Source organism: Gouania willdenowi, chromosome 21 (assembly GCF_900634775.1).
Source record: "Gouania willdenowi chromosome 21, fGouWil2.1, whole genome shotgun sequence".
NCBI lineage: Eukaryota > Metazoa > Chordata > Actinopteri > Blenniiformes > Gobiesocidae > Gouania > Gouania willdenowi.
This window is the reverse complement of record NC_041064.1, coordinates 15,290,780-15,311,513: the sequence shown is the minus strand read 5'-3', so window position 1 is coordinate 15,311,513 and position 20,734 is coordinate 15,290,780. Positions and strand designations below refer to the sequence as shown.

Here is a 20,734-nt window from a genome sequence, read left to right as displayed (position 1 = left end):
TGAGCAATGAGTGGAGGTTAGAGATTAGAGCTAGAATGGGGTTTTAGTGAATCTGGAAAAAGGTTTGTTGTTCACGAATTAGAGAGGAAATGGAAGAGTTGAAAGGTTTTTGTCCCAAATTGTGTGCGTCTAAGTGTGTTTACATGTGTAAAATGAGTTGATTTGTGTATTGTATACCTCTATCTGTGTATAATTTTCCTTAATGCTCTTATTTGTGTTTTGTGTATACATAAAAATATATAAAAATATGTGCTAATCTCATGAACACATTTTGCTCAAATGCTTTCCTCTGATCTCTCTAAAGATCAACAAATATAGATCATTAATGGTGTTTTCCCACTTATTGTCCCAGCTGCTGGAACATCTCAGCGTTGGTGATGACAGGCGGTGCTGATACAACGGCTCTGGTTGAGGGATGGATGTTGATGAAAAAGTTGGCCAGCTGCAGGGGTTAGTGTTGACAGGGAGGTCAAGCAAACTGTGATGCATAGCAGAATAAGCTGGGACAAACACTTTTTCATGGGCTTATGTTTGTTTTTTGCACATTACACTAAAAAGGGCTATGTTTGTATGTTATGTTATGAGTAGTATTACTTACTTATAATGGGTTTTTAAGGCACAAAAATAACAACTATTGACCCCAAATGAGTGGAAACTATATTAGACAATGTTTTCAACAATTCATGTTTATATTTAGATAAGTTTTTAATGTACTATATGCAGTACAATATAATGTACTATAAAACAGTCTCAGTCACTTCCTATTAATACAAGTATATTGACAGTCTAAATAGGGGGGGGGGGCTCTATTTCAAGCTTTTATTTTTCATTATGAATCTTAAATTTCCAAAAGTCAATAATTTACATTTTTCAAATTGTATTATAAACCAGGCAAGTTCCCCTAATTTGGATATTCCAATTACACTTGAAATTTTGGAGGTGCTGTGAAGTGTTACTCAAAAGAGAAGTCAAATAACTCAACAGCTGATTCGAAAATCGAGAATCATTAATAATTGAAAATAGGTTTGTAATTTAATACAGACTTCAACAATTAGAAACAATACAAACGTGGTAACTGGGCTGATTAACCACCCATTTTTGTTAATGTTAAAGTACACCAGATTCGCTGCTAATACTTAGATGCATGAATTCCAAAACCAGGAATCTGGCTTTGAATTTTTTTTTTTTTTTTAGAATTTATTGGAATTAAATGACATAGCAATCATGGTTCAGATAAATGCATTTGACTGTCTGTTTGGCAGCTTTGGTGTGGTCCACTGTGGTAAAGCTGTGTACATACAGTGTTGGAGTGGCACACAGGATGGGTCTCAGTGGTGGGCATGTAATGGGCCTCCAGCCTGTGAGGGCCGGAAGAGCATGACCGTGGTTGACTGCTGTTCTGAATGGCCCCTGAGAACCCGATGTGATGGACAGAGTCGGGCTGTGCACACTGGCCCTTTGTATCTATGCTTTTTGGACTCTCTTTTCTCTGTTTTTCTTTTTTCCAGTGTCTCTCACAATGTCCCACACTCACACAAACACACTTTCCCACACATGCATTTTGTTTCCCTCCTCTTCCCTTGTGATAGTGATGTGGCAAATCTAGCCTCTGGCCAGGGCCAGAAATTGGTACCACAAACAGTCTGTAAACTATCTCTTTCTCTCACTCAGTGATTCACTCTTCTTCTTTTTCCCGTTAATAAATCATTGAAGCAAGATGACGGAAAATTGAGTGTTTTGAAGTGGTTGTGGATCTAAACACGACCATTAGTCAGGGATTCAAAGCATTTGAAAGTCATCAAAAGGAAAGTACCCAGCGTGATCTTCATTTATGCACTACACAAAGAAGTCCTGTGAGATAAGTCTTTGTCAACTTGTTGTTTACAGTCACTGAAGACGGCTGTTAAATTGGGAGGATGAGCTCTCCTAAAGCATCTTTTTGCCACTTGTCACAGACCGAAAGTATCTCATTCGTCAGGCAAGGGATTGTCTTTCAGAAGTTGCGATGATCATCACTGATTGTTTTTTGTTTCTGGTGCTTTGACATTTAAATGAAAATGTAATTTTACTTCCTTCCAAACGATTGCACATGTGGATTTCAATACTCTTCTTCTCCGTCAAAGTGGGGAATCTGGTTGAGGCCATTTCAACGGGCATGATCTTTTTTATCCGTTCTATGGCCTTTAATTGTTTCTTAGAATGACACATTTGTTTAATACTTCCATTAGGACTATAGAGGGTTTTCACCGAAGCTCTTCAAAATGCATTATAGATGCAAAGGCATACAGGGAGGGACTTGGTCTGTAGGAAAGGGCACGATATTTAGAAAAAATACAGTTTATTGGTGATACAGATCCATATGAGTCGGCTCCTCGTCTTGGATCAATGACGGCGCGGAGAGTCTTCCATCTATTATGTATCCTGATATCGTCAACTACCTGGATTTCACCAAGCCCATACACAGAGGTAGACCTTGAATCTTATAGAAGTATTTCTAATAATTTCACAGTGAACCTGCAGCATACTTACTCTAAAATAGTATATAATCTTACTGTATATTTAGGTAAATCAAGCAGTTATAGTCCCTTAGATGCGACTACTCGAGCCTCGGATTGCTACGCCGCCTACATCCAGCAGCCTGCGAAGCAGCGGAGCCTCGTGCAAGCGGAGGAGACGTACGCGGTGTGATCGGAAGCAGGAGCGGGGCTAGCAACCAAGCTAAAAGCTAATCCTCAGAGAATGCCACTTCCTTCCATTCTGTGTTCTAATGTCCGCTCCCTGGAGAACAAACTGGACCATCTGAAGCTGGATTTAAATGCAAGACGGGAGATGAGGGCGGCGGTGTTTGCATATACATCAATAACAACTAGTGCAACAACGGTGAGCTAGTCTCATGTCACTGCTCTCCTGATGTAGAACTACTGACTATAAAATGCAGACAGTGTTCTCCCTGATTTGTTATAACTTTTGGCAGTTTATAAAACTCCACGTTTTTCACAGTCTGACCGATTAGTACAGCCAAAAACACGGCAATAGTTCACCATTACTCTCGTGTGTGTGCTGTTTGTAAACCTGCTGCTTATCTCCAAAATGGCGACTTCCGGGTTGATGACGCGCCGTGAAAACTCTCTGTTAGGCCATTTTTGTCTTATTTTAAAGCCAAATACAACAATGTATATAAAACTATACCGGAATGAAACTACGAGCCAGTATCGTGTGTGTGCAATGGTTCAGATGTAATAAATAACCAAACAGGTCTTATACTTTATGCAGAGCTCCCTGATGTCTGATGCCAGAAGCAAAGTGCTAACAGAGATCCTTTGTGAGCAGAGTAGTATTCCTTATGTTTCTAATAGTTGAACCATGTCAGTAGGTCTGCTCTGCTGCCAGTGGTGGAGTTTAAACCGAAGACCGTAACACTGACCTCATGACATGATTGAGCGCCAGCTGTAAAAACATCAGCCTGGATTTATTGTGCTACTGAGCATAATGCCGGCTAAATCATTTAAGGCCTCATACCAATGTGTACCGACGAAGAGAAAGATGTATGTTGGTTTCAGTGTGGATGGTTGGATACTTGAATAGCACTTGACTAGAATAATGATCTCAAACAAACAGAATATGCTCCATTGTACATTGATGTACATTTTCTCTGCTCATCAGCAGGGATTGCAAAGGCAGGTGTATGAGCCTGACTTTTTCTAAAGACAAGAGGGACTTAGATTTCCTTCTGATGCAAATATCAGCCAATTCAATTTTCTTTAATCTTCAAAACAAAAAAAACAACATTTTTATCAAGGCATGTCAAGCAAATTCTTCATGAGTTTGGCTATAGTTAACCACTTGACCTGTAACCAATAATAGCAACATGCACCTCACCTCAGGAACAGTTTTCTGGTAAGGTGGGTTCATTCAAGTCTCTAGATTTACTGGGCTAAGGTTACTGACAAAGGTTTTACGTGTGCACGTAAAATTCATACACCAGAGTCACAGTTGCGTTTGTGGATTTTATGGACATGGACACGAATCTCTTGCTCTTTAACATGAGATGTAGAAGAATTGGGCGTGGCAAAATATCAAATAACATGGCAAGCGGACAAAATCAGGTAAAGTTAAAGCTGATATCCAGAGTTTTTGAGAAAACTACTGTATGTTTATGTATGATTCTTTTGAAATGCGAAAATATACCTAACTAGTCTTTTACTATGGTCTACTGCCGGTGGTCATTCATATACATTAATGTACCGCTATATAAATCCCTCCTTCATCCTATAGACCTCTATACAAATGGAAATGATTGCAGAGTGCGCCCAGCCAATAGGCTTTGGCTTCCTGTTTTTGCGACTGTCAATCAAAGTGAATACCGAACTGTGCACGAAAACAACAGGTAAATATGATTTTGGCTCTTACCTGACCCATAGACCTATATCAATGTGACCTTGTTATGTTCCACGATGCACGTGCAGAAAAGCAGAGGCGTGGCTTCTTGTAGATTGGCAGAGGCACTGTTTTGGGCGGAACATCGAGATGTTTCTCAGAAACTCCGGATAGCAGCGTTAATCTCCCTACTTTGTTGTTACATGTGTTTTGCACACTACTACCGTGTTTGCACAGAAGTGAATTGGCGTGTTTTGTTCTTCTTCTCCATCTTTTGTTTCAAAACAGCGGTTGGCATTCAGCATTTTGATGCTTTACCGCCACCACTGGTTAAAACTAGAAATGCAGCATTCGTATTACAGATCTTTAATCAACACCTAATGCCTGTGACTTTGTGACATAATTATGACAGTGATTTATAGTTTCAGTTTTGTATCCATAGGGATAAAATTCATTGCTACTGTGTTTCAAATGCCCCAAATTTACGTGTGCACGCACAAAACTTTTGACAGTAACCTTACCCCATAATATTTACTATTCTCTGTCTGCAAGTCCATAATAGACTCAGGATATACTCTAACTTTGGCCTTGAGGAGACTGTTTAGCTTCCAGTGCCAGAGACAGAAAATAAACTGACCCAACATTTTATTTTGTCCTCATTTCATCCACAGTATGTCTCGAATAATTAGAGAAAGTCGAGCAGCGGAGGTACCTGAATCCTCAACCCAAGCTGCTCTTTCTTCAAGTCGACTGTGATTACAATACAGCTGGGCTTAATATCCTGTTGAGCTCTAAGTTGTGACTCCAAGCAATCCACACTCCCTTCTCAGCACATTAGTTGCAGAACTGTGGGCGGCAGTGGAAGTCGGTGTGACTCCGCTGTGGGTACAGCCACTGGGTTGTGGTTAACATGCTTCCATGGCAACTCCTATTCATTCATTGTGGGACAGAAATGTTTTTTGGTGGGTTTTTTTTTTATCTCCCAGTGCTACACAAACAGTCAGGATGAAGCATCTGACTGTAAATGTATTGGCCCAGCAGTAAAGTATCTGCTTTAATTTACTTTGTCGTGGTAATGTAAATGAAAAAAAACGAAAGTCATTGTAAGCATTTGTTTGTTTTTTTTAGATGTGTCTGTATTTTCTTACCCAATGGTTCTTTTAGCTGAGTGTGACATGCTCTTTGGCTGGATGGTAACTATGTTAGCTGCTGCTCCATAATGAACTAGTTTGGGAGTCATAAGGGAGGCTCTTCAACTTCCTGTATGCTGCTTATGAAAGGAATCTTAATGAGAGTTTAGCACAAACAGGATAGAAAACAAAAAAAAAATGTGTTTTTAAAGCATAAATAACTCAAAGAAGCTGGAAACGAACATGTTTTTCAATCATATAAATCCATAGTATTATACAGTGCTTCTCAACCTTTATAGTCTGCAACCTCCAAAATAAAGGTGCCAAAAACCGGGGACCGCCACCGTAATGTAAAAAAGTAGGAACATTTAGTTTAAACTGGCAAATAATGGGCATGACAAATTGTGAATGTGGTTAAGTTGACAAAAATAGACATGACATATGGTGAAAAGAGGTTAAAAGTGACAATAATGGGTCAACATATGTAACATTAGGTGGGAAATGTGGTGGAAAGGGTTTATAATAGGGATGGGACTTTTTGTCGACAAAACGACCGACATTCGACACATGCTCCCCTCGACAAAAAAAATAGTGTCGACATGTCGAGGGGGCGGGGCTTGTGGGATTTCCAGATTCCAGATTGCATTTTTATTTTTTGGCTTTTAATTTATTACATTTTTGTCCGGCCTCCGTGCGGTCTCAGGTGATAGTGCGCGCGTTGATGATGACGAGTCCGGGCCCGCTAAAAGGGCTAAACAGGTGGATGCAATGGTTTCATTCTTCGGAGAGGACTATTTCAAGGGGGACACGGTCACATCTGACCATTCTGAAATAGAACGTTACACAAACGAAGAAGGAATATCACCCAGTCAGGATCCTGCGCTCTGGTGGTCTCTCAATGAGTCCAGATTTAAAAACCTGAGCCGTCTGGCAAAAGCCTACCTCTGCATCCCCGCCACATCTGTGCCGGCGGAAAGAGTGTTTTCAGCCGCAGGACTGGTCGTGAATAGACTCCGCAGTCGCCTTCTACCCAAACATGTAGACATGCTTCTGTTCTTAAACAAAAATTAGGCCGAAATGGTAAGATACCTATATATATTTTATTTTCACTGAGATCTGAGTTGTTGGTGTTAGGCTCCGTCCTTTTCTGTGGTTTAAAAAAAAAATGGGCACGCTGTTTTTCGATTTTAATTGTTGCTTATTTTCACGAGTGATAAACATGTTCATTTAGTTTGTTTTTTTTTATTTGTAAAAATAACTTGTTTAGGCTACATGTAGCCTACAAAACTAAATAATAAATGAACTGGCTGTTTTATTTCTGTAAATTCCAAACGGCAAAAAGTACGTCTTATGTGTTTGTAAACATCTTAAATTTCTCTCTCTCGTTTTTATTATTACTGCTTTAATGGTCAATATTGGACACTAGAGCCATGTTTTTTAGACTAAAATTAACTAGTACAACAGTATAGATTATTTTCCACCCTCCGCATTGCTGCTGCTCTTTAAAAAAAAGAAAAAAAAAAAAAAGGCCGACAATTCGACAAAAAGTCGACACATGGGCCTCGACAATCGATTTCCCAAATCCCTTGTCGTTCCCATCCCTAGTTTATAAATTTAAAAAATGTCTTGAAAGTGGATATAATGGGCAGAAAAGGCATTGAAATTTTATGGAGATGTCAACCTTTTACATTTTTTTTTTTTCGGGCAAATGATCTGCAATTTATTGATCTATGAAGCCTATACTACAGTATTTCTTTATCTGGTAATAAAAAGTTTATCACCTGCAGCATTAAGGTTAGCCCTAGCTAGCTGATTCCTCTTTACTATTTGCGAATAATGACAATACTTTAGCTTGATTGTGATGATGTCATATAAGAGCTGAAGATAGGCCCCAGCAGACCCTCACAACCCTGGAAAAAGGAGCAATTGGGTCAGTAAATGGATGAATGGTGATGTCATATCTATTCACTGTATTTGTATCATATAAACAAGCATTGACCTAAATGACTCCAGAGTGGATCTGATTGGAAACACACATTGGCCTGTTTGCGTGTGTATTGGGGCTGGCTGGTTTTATTTCACACTGGACGACTAGGTCACTTCATTTCCCTCATGGTTATTATCTGTCATTGATTTCCACTGCAGCTCGGCATTCACCCACTGCCCTGACCTGTGAGATGACCAATGGTGATGTTTTACATGCAGTGTGGGATTGTCAAATGAAAAACTAAAGCAGACCGACTGTACAGCTTCAGTGGTAACCAGTTTGTCATTAGTGCTACAGAAGCACAACCACATCTGTGTTGTGTCATGTACCCATTGTGCACTGGGAAATACCTTTTAGATATTTTCTGTTTTCATTCTGATGGCTGCATTAAAGGCATTCATTTAATCAATTACAATCTATTGGTAGATTACAAAAGAAGAGCATGTCCATCCACTGATTTCCACGTTGAGGTGTGTTGCATGTCGGGGTGTGGCAGAAATCTTAGAGTTTTTGAGATGTAGCTGACCATTTTCAAGGATTATATCACAAACTTTCCTGCAATGTTCTGTGCAAATATAATGCCTATGATTTCCTTTTACCAATAGGTGGCGCTATGACTGTGAATGACACTTGGATGAAACTAATTTTTTTGGCAAACTCTTTAATAACTACCATAAGCTTCGCGCTCGCGTACCCAGTACTTACCCAGATCAGTGAAATCCTCAGTGTACTGAAGTAATAGTTCTTCAGTACACTGAAGAATTCTGACATCATCACTCTCTACAGGGACAATGTCAGAATTATACAGAATTTCGTTAGAAGTTCCGCAATGATGATGTCATCAGTGCATGCTGGGAGCCAATTCAATTTTCAAGGGGGCGCTATTGAGTCATTTTGCCATTCACATGTGCAATTCCTCACAAAATTTCGAATTTTTCGCCAGTCCTAATATGCGTACGAATTGTCATTTTTTGAACGTGTTAAGGCCCTCAAAAATGCGATAATTTCCTCTATGAGAAAAATAATAATAAAAACGAGGTGCATTACAATAGGGTCCTATTCGGGCCCTAATTACAATTATGTCTTCAGTTACCCATGTTCGACTACAACTCAATTATGATTATGGTGACCAGCATTTTTTCCAATTACAATTATAATTTTTCAATTGAAAGTCAATTACAATTATGTTCTTAATCACTAAAGTTCAAATTCAATTAATCATAATTACCAAACCTTTAATAAGTAATTCCATAAAACATAACCTTCCTCTTGTGTTAGCTTTCTGTTAGCATCTCTTATGATAACAGGTCAATTTTGACCCACGTCTTAAATCCGCTGTAAAATACACTAAAAAATATTGACAAAACTTGATATGGAAGATGATTTATTAATTGTTAACTACGTATGTGTAAGATATAGAACATAGTGCCCCAGTTTTACATTTAATTACATCATAGTTTTTATACAATTTCCATGGCACCTAGAATTACCTATTACCGTAATTCAGTTATGATTACAGCGGAAGCAGATGTTTTACAGCTACAATTATAATTACGCCATACGTGATGATAATTCTAATTGACCCCCACCCTGCAGGTAACAATCGATAAGAAAGTATGGAATAATGTTGATTTTGCTCCTGTGCAGGTTGCTTCGAGTGCTGCATCAAATGTTTAGGCGGGGTGCCGTACGCATCACTGGTGGCCACCATTCTCTGCTTCTCCGGCGTTGCCCTGTTCTGTGGGTGTGGCCACGTGGCTCTCACTGGCACAGTGACTATCCTGGAAACCCACTTCTCCAAGGTCACCGCTGATCACGCCATGCTGACCGATGTGTAAGTGACCGCATTATTTATGTCAGTGCTTCTCAAAGCTTTTTGACTAAAGTACCCCCTTTTCTCTAACTATTGAATGCATGTACCCCCTTATGTCCGACTACAACATTTTGCTCAGAATACTATGAAAAAACAACTACAGAACATAATGAGGGAATGACTGAGTGATAAAACACATTTTAAATAATCTCATTTTGTAAATAAGTGGAATGAAACAGTTTTTAGTGCCTCCTGAATAGATTTATTGTTGTTGTTGTTGTCAGCTCTTTTTGTTATTCAGTATGTTTTTCTCTTATTTTGTGTGTTTTTGTTGTAATTTTTGTGTGTTGTTGGTATTATTTAAATGATTCTATGTGTGTTTTTGGTGTCGTTTTGGTTGTTTCTTATGTCGTTTTGTATGTTTTTCTCTGTTATTTTTTAGTATTTTGTCGTGATCTTGTGTATTTTTCTCTCATTTAGTGTGTCTCTGTTGTCATTCTGTGTGTTGCTGGTAATGGTAAGTGTTTTTCTCTCTTAGTGTGTGTGTTTTTGTTGTCATTTGGTGTATTTTGTTGTTTGTCTGTTTTTTTTCATTATTCAATACATTTTTCTCCTATTTTGTGTGTTTTTGTTGTCGTTTGTGTGTGTTGTCGGTATTATTTCAATTATTCTATCTCAGCGTTTGTGGTTTTGGTGTCGTTTGGTTGATTTTTTATGTCATTTTGTATTTTCTTTTCTGCTATTTTTGTGTATTTTGTGTATTATGTTGTTGTTTTTCATTATTCAGTATTTTTTTCTCTTATTTTGTGTGTTTTTGTTGTCGTTTTGTGAGTTGCTGGTAATATTTAGTATGATTATCATTTTTAACTAAAAATAAACCCCATATTTTGAATGCTTTCATTTGATAATGTTCCTCTCTCTCTGTCAAGTACCCCCTGTAGTGCCATAGCCTACCCCCTTTTGAAAAACACTGATCCATGTTGTATAATGTAACTGTAATGCTCTCCAAAGCAGAAATAGGACATACAGATTCCCAGGTGAAATCTATTACACATTGTTCACTGGAAAATTCATCCTCATAAAATATTCACAGATAAGAACAACTGTGAATGAGGTTTTTACCTATTTTTAGCTGACATCATCTCCCGTGCTCACCTTATCCCCAACAACAGCCCTAATATGGAGCTTTGTTAAAGCAGGGCATCCATTAGTCGACACAATAAAAGGGCGATGACATGAGACAGAGCAGCACATGTGTTTTATGTTGGAGTGCTGCGTTTACTTTAAGATGTCTTCAGAGACAGTCTGTCTATTGGTGGAGGATTTGCAGAGATGGGCTTCACCTGCTCACCTCCACATTTGGGCTTAGCGTCGCTTTGGTCTCTAGGTCTCATCTGTGCACAGTTCCAGTAAACTGCTGTTGTGGATATATTTTTACAGCAGCTTCCCCATGCAAAAAAATAATCAAACAAATTGGAGAAAGACAACATTAATAATAATAATGAAGATTCGAGCAGTTATTGCACAAATATTTTCTGCATTACAACTTATTTAACTGTAGCTAACAAGACTGGTATAGTTTGTATTTCAGTTCAATTTAAAAATGTAGAACAAGACTGAAACAGGCAGAAGCAAAAATGCTTATATGCGCAATATATATCATAACATTCAAGTTACCTTTTTTATTAATACACACAAAAGAAATCCAAGCATTCAACAATATTAAAAATAAACTATATATATATATATATATATATATTTTTTTTTTTTTTTTTTATATATACACACTACCGGTTAAAAGTTTTAGAACACCCTCATTTTTGCAGTTATTTATTGCAATTCAACTCGTGCACGTCCAATGAATAGCTTGAAGTGGTACAAAGCTACGTACTGAACAGCCAGAGGTTAAAAAAAAAAGGTTTGGTTGCCCAAAACTGAAAAATAATGTACATGTCAGAATTATACAGGGAACATGAAGTGGGTTAACAATGTAAAACTGTTCTGCAGCAATGAAGGTTGAATCAGCCTTACCTACTAATTACTACTATTTGTTCTATGCTTTCATTTCAGAGTGCAATGACACAATAAACTGAATAATGAAAAAAGTGTGGTTTTGACCAGTGATGTATATACAGTACACATGTACTTTCTTTTATATACAACACTTAACAAAGAACACAAACATATTTCTACTGCTTCACTCAAACATAACTCTCAAAACTATATTGTGACATTTTCTTTTTGAAATGAAACAGTGTGCGAGTCATTTTAAATGTTTTATCAACTTTATTCCACAAATTAGCCCCGAGAACAGACAGACAGACATCTTTGTTTTATTTCCAATCAATCATCAACTATTGTCCATAGCAGCAAAAAATAAATAAATAAATAAATGGAAACTAGTGTTTTTTGTTTGGAAAAATTGGAGAAAGACAACATTAATAATAATCTAGATTCAAGCATGTTGTTGTACAAATATTTTCTACAGTACAACTAATTTAAGTGTAGCTAACAAGACTGGAATAGTCCAACTATTGTCCTTAGCATATGAGCCATGTAATTAAATCAGTAATTATTAGTCTTTTAAATAGATTTTTGGAGTCAAACACACTTTATATGAGTATTTCCAGATGTTTTTAAGCTTTGAAAGGTTTCCTGGTGTAACAAAACTTACAGTACATGTACCGTTCCTTTGTAACAGAATACAGCTGATGCAGTATGTCATCTATGGCATTGCGTCGTTTTTCTTCCTGTACGGGATCGTTCTGCTCGCTGAGGGCTTCTACACGACCAGCGCAGTCAAGGAGATGCACAGCGAGTTCAAGACCACCATCTGTGGACGCTGCATCAGCGGAATGGTATGTTAATACAAGCTGTATCTAATGTGACTTGTAAATAGTGGATGTTTGCGCATTCGAATGAATTATAAATAATGCTCAGGAAGATGACGTTGGTTGCAGCAAGGGTGGTAAACATAAGAAGGGAGGGGTTATATTTGTATACTAAATATTTTACAACTATTTATTGGATCGGTTGCATGGAAACGCTTATGTTGTTCCATTTTTTTTTTTTTTGTGTCGACAGTTTGTGTTCCTCACGTACATCCTGGGAGTGGCCTGGCTCGGCGTCTTTGGCTTCTCCGCTGTGCCCGTCTTCCTGTTTTACAACATGTGGTCTACCTGTGCCACCATGAGGTCTCCAATGGTGAACTTCACAAACATCGATTCAATGTGTGTGGACGTGCGTCAGTACGGTACGACAATACAAAACAGTATATCGCTTTAAAGAAAACACATCTTTCCGAGACTGAGCAAAAAGAATCACTTATGTAATTTCATACAAGAGGTATAGATTGGTCTCTTATTTTGAAATTCACAAAAATATTGGCAATTTCACAATCATTGATCTTAAAGCGGATGAAAATCTAGCTAAATATTGAATTTACACGTCTATGAAACAAAACAGGCTTAATCCAATAATGTGATGATGCAGGTTTAGAAGAGATTTTTAATCTTGAGGCTATTGCAGATGCAGAGAAGTCCAAATTAAATGATCCTAACTCAAACTGAGGCAGCGGAGTGCTTTAGTCCTGCATGTTTCATGTGCTGTATACACCTGCTGTTGACAGATTGAGACATTTTATATTTATTTGATGTTTTTCAAGTTTTAAACCTCCAATCTAAAGCAAATTAAATAAAACAAATAAATGCAGTAAATTATTCTATTCCATCAATGAATATTGTTGGAAGATTTTGTGCATGGTTTAAACCAGTGGTCCACAACTAGTTTCACCCTAGGACCCAAAATTTGCCACGGTCATTAAAAAAAAACAAAAAAAACAAATTAGAATTCCACCCACCGAATTTAGTTTTTTTTTTAAAAATAGCGGTTGAAAACACATATTTAAAACTTAAATATATATATTATCCTGTGCAACATGCATTTCACAGCATGTCTGTCAAAAGAAAAACTCCTTTTTTCAAAATAAAAGACAAGTCCAACATGGGAGTTATAAGTATTTATTTATTTATTTTTGACCAGCTGTCCGTAACCCACCCAGTACAGGTCTGCGACCCACTTTTAGGTCCCGACCCACCAGTTGAGGATCCCTGGTTTAAAGTGCCTGTTTTATAACTTTAATGTTGGTGCTTAGAATATGATCACATCTGGTTATAGGAATTATTCCATGGAACGCCACGCCCGGTAAGGCCTGTGGGTCGACTCTTGGTGACATCTGCAACACCAGCGAGGTAAGACCACATCTTTTTGCCCCGATATCTTTTTTTCTAATGTCATGTGACAAAGCAGAAGCGTGGCGCGCAGCGGGAGATGCAAATCCTGACAGCGTTGTGTGCTCTTTCAGTTCTACCTGTCCTATCACCTGTACATCGTGGCGTGCGCCGGTGCAGGAGCCACCGTGATCGCTCTGGTAAGCTTCACGCCTGCATCGCCACCTTTTCCTTGTGGTTCACTTTGCATGGTTTGTATCATCAGATCACATGACCAGTGGCTCTTCTCACACACAAGTCGGTTATACAGTATATCCGCATGTAGGCTCGGAAGTCTGTTGACAGTTTTGCACTAGGCCAGGGGTGTCAAACTCATTTTAGTTCAGGGGACCAAATACGGAGCAGTTTGATCATAAGTGGGCCACAGATTTCATGCGGAAAAATTAGTGACAACATTATTGTGCCCTAGTTTACACTACTACATATACATAAAATATTAAATATGTAAGAAACCGACAATATCCAAGCAATAAATGATAGCTATCAGTACCAACAGGATCTTCACTTTAAATTTCCTAGATTTTGTGACCAATTTTTATTTAGTTAAGAGAAATATTATGTCATAATTTTAGGAAAATGTAAGAATTTTGCAAGAATTTTGAGTTTTTTCAACTGTTCAACATTAAAGATGGCCACCGGTAAAACTGTGAGCCCCTGCAAATACTGTTGAGATTCATTTATACAATAATTCATGTTTTCTGTCATTTTTACTTTCTCCTGCCGACCAAATTGGATGCTCCAAAGGGCCGTATTTGGCCCCCGGGCCATGAGTTTGACATGCACTAGGCCTTCAGGCACACTTTATTTTAATAGAATTATTTAAGGCCGTGTTTCCCAAAAAAACTAAAATTCTTGAATTAAGCTATAGAGGGTTTTCACGGCGCGTCATCAACCCGGAAGTCACCATTTTGGAGATAAGAAGCGGGTTTACAAACAGCACACACGAGCAAATCCCCGTACCGCTAGTACGAGGCTTCGCTGCTTCCTAGGCTGCTGGATGTAGCCGGCGTAGCAATCCAAGGCTCGAGGTCCAGAGTAGTCGCATCTAACGGATTATAACTGTTTGATTTACATAAATCTAAGATTTCCTGTCGGCCGTATACTATTTTAGAGTTACTACGCTGCAGGTACACTGTGAAATTATTAGAACTCACTGAGTTACAGTGGGGCAAAAAAGTGTTTAGACAGCCACCAATTGTGCAAGTTCTCCCAACTTAAAATGATGAGAGAGGCCTGTAATTTTCATTATAGTGTGAGACAAAATGAGAAAAAAAATCCAGAAAATCGCATTGTAGGATTTTTAATGAATTAACTGGTAAATCCCTCGGTAAAATAAGTATTTGGTCACCTACAAACAAGCAAGATTTCTGGCTCTCACAGACCTGGAACTTCTTCTTTAAGAGGCTCCTCTGTCCTTCACTCGTTACCTGTATTAATGGCACCTGTATCTGCCAATATACAGTATGTCCGTGGCTAACGTGAGCCTCTACAGCCGCACCCGACCTCCAAACTTCTAGAAGATTCGAGGTCTACCTCTGTGTACGGGCTTGGTGAAATCCAGGTAGTTGACGATATCAGGATACATAATAGACGGAAGACTCTCCGTGCCGTCATTGATCCAAGACGAGGGAGCCGACGTGTATGGATCTGCGTCACCAATAAACCGTATTTTTTCTAAATATTGTGCCCTTTCCTACAGACCAAGTCCTTCCCTGTCTGCCTTTGTATTTATAATGCATTTTGAAGAGCTTTTCTGTCATTTATCCATCGCAAAGTACACGTCTGTGCGTCTCCAACATGTCGTGTCAACATCCTCTTACCTCCAACATGGCCGCGCATCCGGGTTACTGCTCAGAAAGTGACGTCGGTGAAAACCTTCTTTATAAAGAAATACTTTGAGGTGGCTAATAATTGCCTAATAATTGGATCGGTCACTTTATATTTACCAACTATTCTCTTTATGAGTGAAGGGAAGGTCACTGGCATGCACTCTTAACACCTTCTCTGTTCTCTTCCACCAGCTGATCTACATGATGGCAACCACTTATAACTTTGCTGTTTTGAAGTTTAAGAGTCGAGAAGACTGCTGCACTAAGTTTTAAACTGTTCAGAGCGCTTCGGTAGAGCAAAATGCCACTGACAACGAAATGAAAAGAAAAGGAAAATAGAAAGCTCTAGATCTTTTATTAGTGAAGTGACCTGTAAATAGCTGATTCGTAGTTTCCAGAGGTTTCGGTTCTCTGTTGACGTCCGTCTTCAGAGTCGGACGGTGTTTAGTTACTGATTTTTTTTTGTTTTTTTGTTTTGTTTTTGGCACTTACGGTCAGATGTGATGGAAATGTGCACTGCTATATGTTTTCATTTGTATTAAAGCTGATTTTTTTTTTTTTTGACAAGATGAGTAATTTAGGTTATGACACTCGGTGTTTACCGTCGCAATATTTCAGCTCACATTTATTAACAAGCGTCATCTTAAGCTGAAACGCTCAGTTGTGTATGGAAGCTTAGGCACATTTTTCCACATTTAACATTGAACAGGAACCAAATTGGCTTTTTGAGGTTTAATTAGAACAGATTGCAGCAGGATCACAGAGACAAAGAGTATCTGTAATTATAGACTGTGAAGGAATCTGATGATTAATGGTGATGGTATTCTCAGGATTGGCATTTTGGATGACCAGATTGATGCCTTATCTTTATATTTCTCCCGGTTTGGAGGCCAAATAGTATTATTACATTCCACTGCATGTGAGATTTAACTCCAAGGTTAAGAAAAAAGAAAGAAAAAGCCTTTAGGAAATAAGAGTAATGAGGTTTAGGCCAGTAACAGTTTACGTCTGTATATGTCCCAGTCATGGGTTATTTTCACTTTTTTTTCCACATTAAGGAAAAACCACTCTGCATTTTTTCTGTCAGCTGATCCTCTATAGCTTCAGCCATAATGTAAATGTATTGTTCGTTTATATTTTGTCCCAAGTGCCATTAAAGAGTCATGTATTATCTTAACACTGAGGTTGCATGCTTATCATTTCCAGAACTGTTTATAGAGACCTACTTATACTCCCATTTTTTCCATATATTTAATTTTCACTTGCATTTTTCCAAGACTGTAGCTCATACTTTCTATATAAAATAAACAATCTTTGTTTACAAAAGTTGCCCTATCTGTCCATTTCTTATGAATGTGTACGACAGGATAAGGTTAATGTGTGTCGCGGCGTCAGAAACACTTAATTCCTCACGTTTGATACTAACCTCCACCGTTCACAGCTGATTAACCCCAGCTTGCGCTTGCCTTTTTTTTTTTTTTTTTACATCTTTTTGCATTAGGAAGGTCATCTTTGCCTAACAAACACAGCAAACTAAAAACAAGTGATTACTGCAAAAGTGTGTTTTATCACAATGTGCTGAGTCATCTGAATGTTAGTATTAGTATGTACAGTGGGGCCAAAAAAGTGTTTGGCAGCCCCCGATTGTGCAAAAAAGACGAGAGAAGTGTGTAATTTTCATCATAGGTACATTTCAACTGTGAGAGACAGAATGGGGGGGGGGATCCAGGATATCACATTGTTTAATTAATGAAAAAAAGTATACATACTCCGTACGTGGAACTCCTGGTACGGACTCGTAATATATTGACACTCCCTATAAATAGGTAATTTGGTCAATGTATTTTTTTGTAGCTTACCCATGTGCGGCTTATCCTCCTCCGTCATCATCTTTAAAATCATGCGCGTGTTCGAAGTGCATGCTGGGAAATATAGTTGGCGGAATCTCCTCTGATGCACGCTCAGTAAAATGGGCGGAGCATGTTCTCATTCAGGGATTTACAGTGGACTTGAATTGGGCCGCGCGTGATGACGTTTCACCAGTCCACAAGTCCGCACAAGTACACAGATTGAGAAACGGTCCAGGTCTGTGAGAGCTTGTTTGTAGAGGTGTAAAGAGTACCGATATATCCTACTCAAGTAGAAGTAAGTAGTAGCTCAATTAAATAGTACTTAAAGGTGCAGTCCGCAACTTTCAGATCCCCCTCTACCCGCTGCTCCCTTGCCCTGCCTCCAAACTTTCCAAAGTCCCTCCCTCAGAGGAGCTAACAAGCTAACGTTAGCCCGACAGCAACATCATAGTAATATAACATGCACTGTTAAAAGCATATTACTGCAGCGCTTCTCTTTCTCAATGTGCACACACCTCAGCAGCAGCAGCAGCAACAACAACACCGTGTCACTTACAGCAGCCCAAACGGAGGCTGCTGCGCGCACATTAACAACACATGCACCACAGAGTTCTAGTGTAACAATTACAACAAACTGCTAGTTTCATGTAATGCTGTCCTTACGTAGTGACAGCTTTAGAAAATATGACAAAAAGTCACTTTAATAAGAGTTGCAGACTGCACCTTTAAAGTAAAAGTTACTAGTTACTTATACCCCACACGTTTATTCTTAGTAATAAATCTTGCCACAGTTCCCTTGCATTAAGTAAACATCTCATGTATAAATGTACAAAGGAAGAGACCAAATCTTGCACATTTAGAACTAAATCTTTTTTCCACAGGCATCTGTATAAAATAAAATACAATAATAAAGTAAAATTCTTTTTTTTTAAAATAAAATAACACCAATGAATTCAATTCAAAATAAATAATTATCAGGCTCTAAGTATGGATACATTAATGAAGTCTAAAACTGAGAAAATAACCAGCATTCAATGCTGTTTTGGCGCGGGGTGCATTCTGATCGGCTATAATGTGTTTTCCAATGTCTGTTGATCATTTTAAAACAAAAAAAAAAAAAAATAATTTACTTAGTTAAAATGTACTTCAGCACAAGTAAAATTAGTGATTTAGAAATATACTCAAAAAAGTGCCCATAAAAACAACTCAATTACAGTAACGTGAGTAATCAGTTACTTTCACCTCTGCTTGTTTGTAGGTGCAAAATACTGATTTTATGCAATATTAATATACATATATATATTTTAAAACTCTACAAACAAGCAAGAATTCTGGCTTTCACAGACCTGTAACAACTTCTGTAAGAAGCTCTTCTATCCTCCACTCGTTACCTGTATTAATGGCACCTGTGTGAACTCGTTACCTGTATAAAAGACACCTGTCCACACCTTCAAACGGTCAGACTCCAACCTCCACCATGGGTTGAACGTAATGTGACCAAATATCTATTTTCTGAACTAAGATACAAACAAATTTGTGATTTACTGTTTCTTTTTTCACATTCTATCTCTCACAGTTGACGCGAACCTATGATAAAAATGACAGATCTCTCTCATTTTTTTAAGTAGGACAACTTACACAATCAATGGCTGCCAAACCCTTTTTTTTTTTTTTTTTACCACCACTGTATCTGTGATGTAGCTCTCTGACTCCTGTAGCTTGCTTTGCATCTTTTGACTCACTCACCGGCCATCCACCTCACCTCACCCTTCTCTTCCAGATCCACTTCCTCATGATTCTCTCAGCAAACTGGGCCTACCTTAAGGACGCCAGTCAAATGCATGCCTACCAAGACATCAAAACGAAGGAAGAGCGGGAGCTGCAGGGCATCACTTCACGCTCAAAGGAATGCCTCAATTCATACACATAAAGTCCATCATCGCCCACACAGATACAGACACATACAGACGCAGACACTGTGGCCCCCCCTTTTTTTTTTTTTTTTGGACCGAGGCGACACTCGCGCCATGACGTCCTACCACCTTGCCCATCACCGTACTAACCAGACTCCTAACGAACTAATGCATCAGTGTTGCGTTCTGCACTAACTCATCCATTAATGTTTGAGAACTGCTTGTACTTGTATTTGTATTCATGCTGATTTATTCTCGTCTTATTCTGGGAATTACATGTGTTCTTGTTGCTTAAGCTGCGTTAGCTGAAAACATTGCACTATTTGGATACCAAGTTTAATGTATGCAGAGTTTTCCGAGAAGGAAAGGGAAGTTGTCTTGTTTATTTTTGTGTGTGTGTGTGTGTGTGTGTGTGTGTGTGTGCAGTTTTTGGTTTATAAAAAGGCAAATGTTTCACAACAAAAAGGGCCTTATTTTAAGCCTGACTAAGTTTGTCATTGTGTACTGGTTAAAATTGACTGTCGAGACTAGGAAATAGGTCAAAATAGTCCATTACAAGCATTACAAAAGCTCATTGTGACACCACTTATACTGTATACCCTCGCTTAGAATTAGCATCTCAAACAACCACTTTATTGTAATGGTGTTGAAACACGGGTTGTAAAAATCATCAGGCGCTCACATTTTTTTTTTTTTTTTTTTTTAACATGCTTTTATCGTATTTAGGCTCACAAGGTGCTGGAGGTAATTCAAACTGTTTATGTGTAAAAGCAAGATGACTGTTTAAGGCAAATGTGCTCAATGCTAAGCAATCAGGCATTGATTTAATGCATGACGCGTATGTTAGAAATCATCCAGCAAGCATAGCTACCAGCCATGATCCATGTGCATGAGTCTGGTTTTATTGTCTGAACAGTGTCGTCTCCTCTGGGAGACGTTTTCTACTCAAATATGAAAATCTTTAACTTTTCTATATTTGCATCATTTTGATGTTTGACATAATTACTCATGTAATATTTTACTTCTTAGCTGGGATTTTTTTTTTTTTGGGGTGGGGGCATAAAAACTGTTGCTGCAGCGATGTACAGTCATGTCTACAACCATCAGTAGTAGGCATTTTATTTTATTATACTCAGTACAGATTAACCCATGTCATATAGCTTACTAGATATATACGTTTATAGGAGCTTTTTACTTAAAAATAATGATCCTGTATAGATAATAATGGTAAAATGTAGTATGAACAGCATTAGGATCTTTCCTTTGTTTTGTCTGTGTGATACTGCAGTTTAAAGCCCTCGTCCCCTGTGGCACAGATAGATGATGTGTGCATGTAACTAAACTGTGCATCTCATCGAATTCTTATGCTTCCTGAGGAATGAACCAAAAAGAGGGAAATAGTCATCCACCAATGAGACAGAGGACAACAATCAGTGATGGCAGTCCATTCATTTATCAACCACTCCACTGGCTTGTATACGGTTTTTATAATGAAAATAAAAATGTACAAATTTGTTTGATTTGTTGTGATTTGCTTGATTACAAA

At 38.3% G+C, this 20,734-nt stretch overlaps 1 protein-coding gene across 2 annotated transcripts in view; it reads left to right on the top strand.

Annotated features, from left to right (window-relative positions):
* The window catches only part of gpm6bb (glycoprotein M6Bb), a 44,964-nt gene extending 24,261 nt beyond the window's left edge, over nt 1-20,703 (top strand). The window contains exons 2-7 of one of the 2 annotated variants that reach the window (XM_028436479.1): nt 9,142-9,328; nt 12,009-12,165; nt 12,392-12,560; nt 13,484-13,557; nt 13,671-13,736; nt 19,056-20,703. In XM_028436479.1, coding sequence (XP_028292280.1) covers nt 9,142-9,328; nt 12,009-12,165; nt 12,392-12,560; nt 13,484-13,557; nt 13,671-13,736; nt 19,056-19,205 — 803 coding nt within the window. In that variant the 3' untranslated portion in view covers nt 19,206-20,703. Of the gene's footprint in view, nt 1-9,141; nt 9,329-12,008; nt 12,166-12,391; nt 12,561-13,483; nt 13,558-13,670; nt 13,737-15,617; nt 16,752-19,055 lie in introns of those variants that run through there. The other variant, XM_028436480.1, reaches the window with a different exon arrangement.
* Nucleotides 20,704-20,734: the final 31 nt, after the last annotated feature.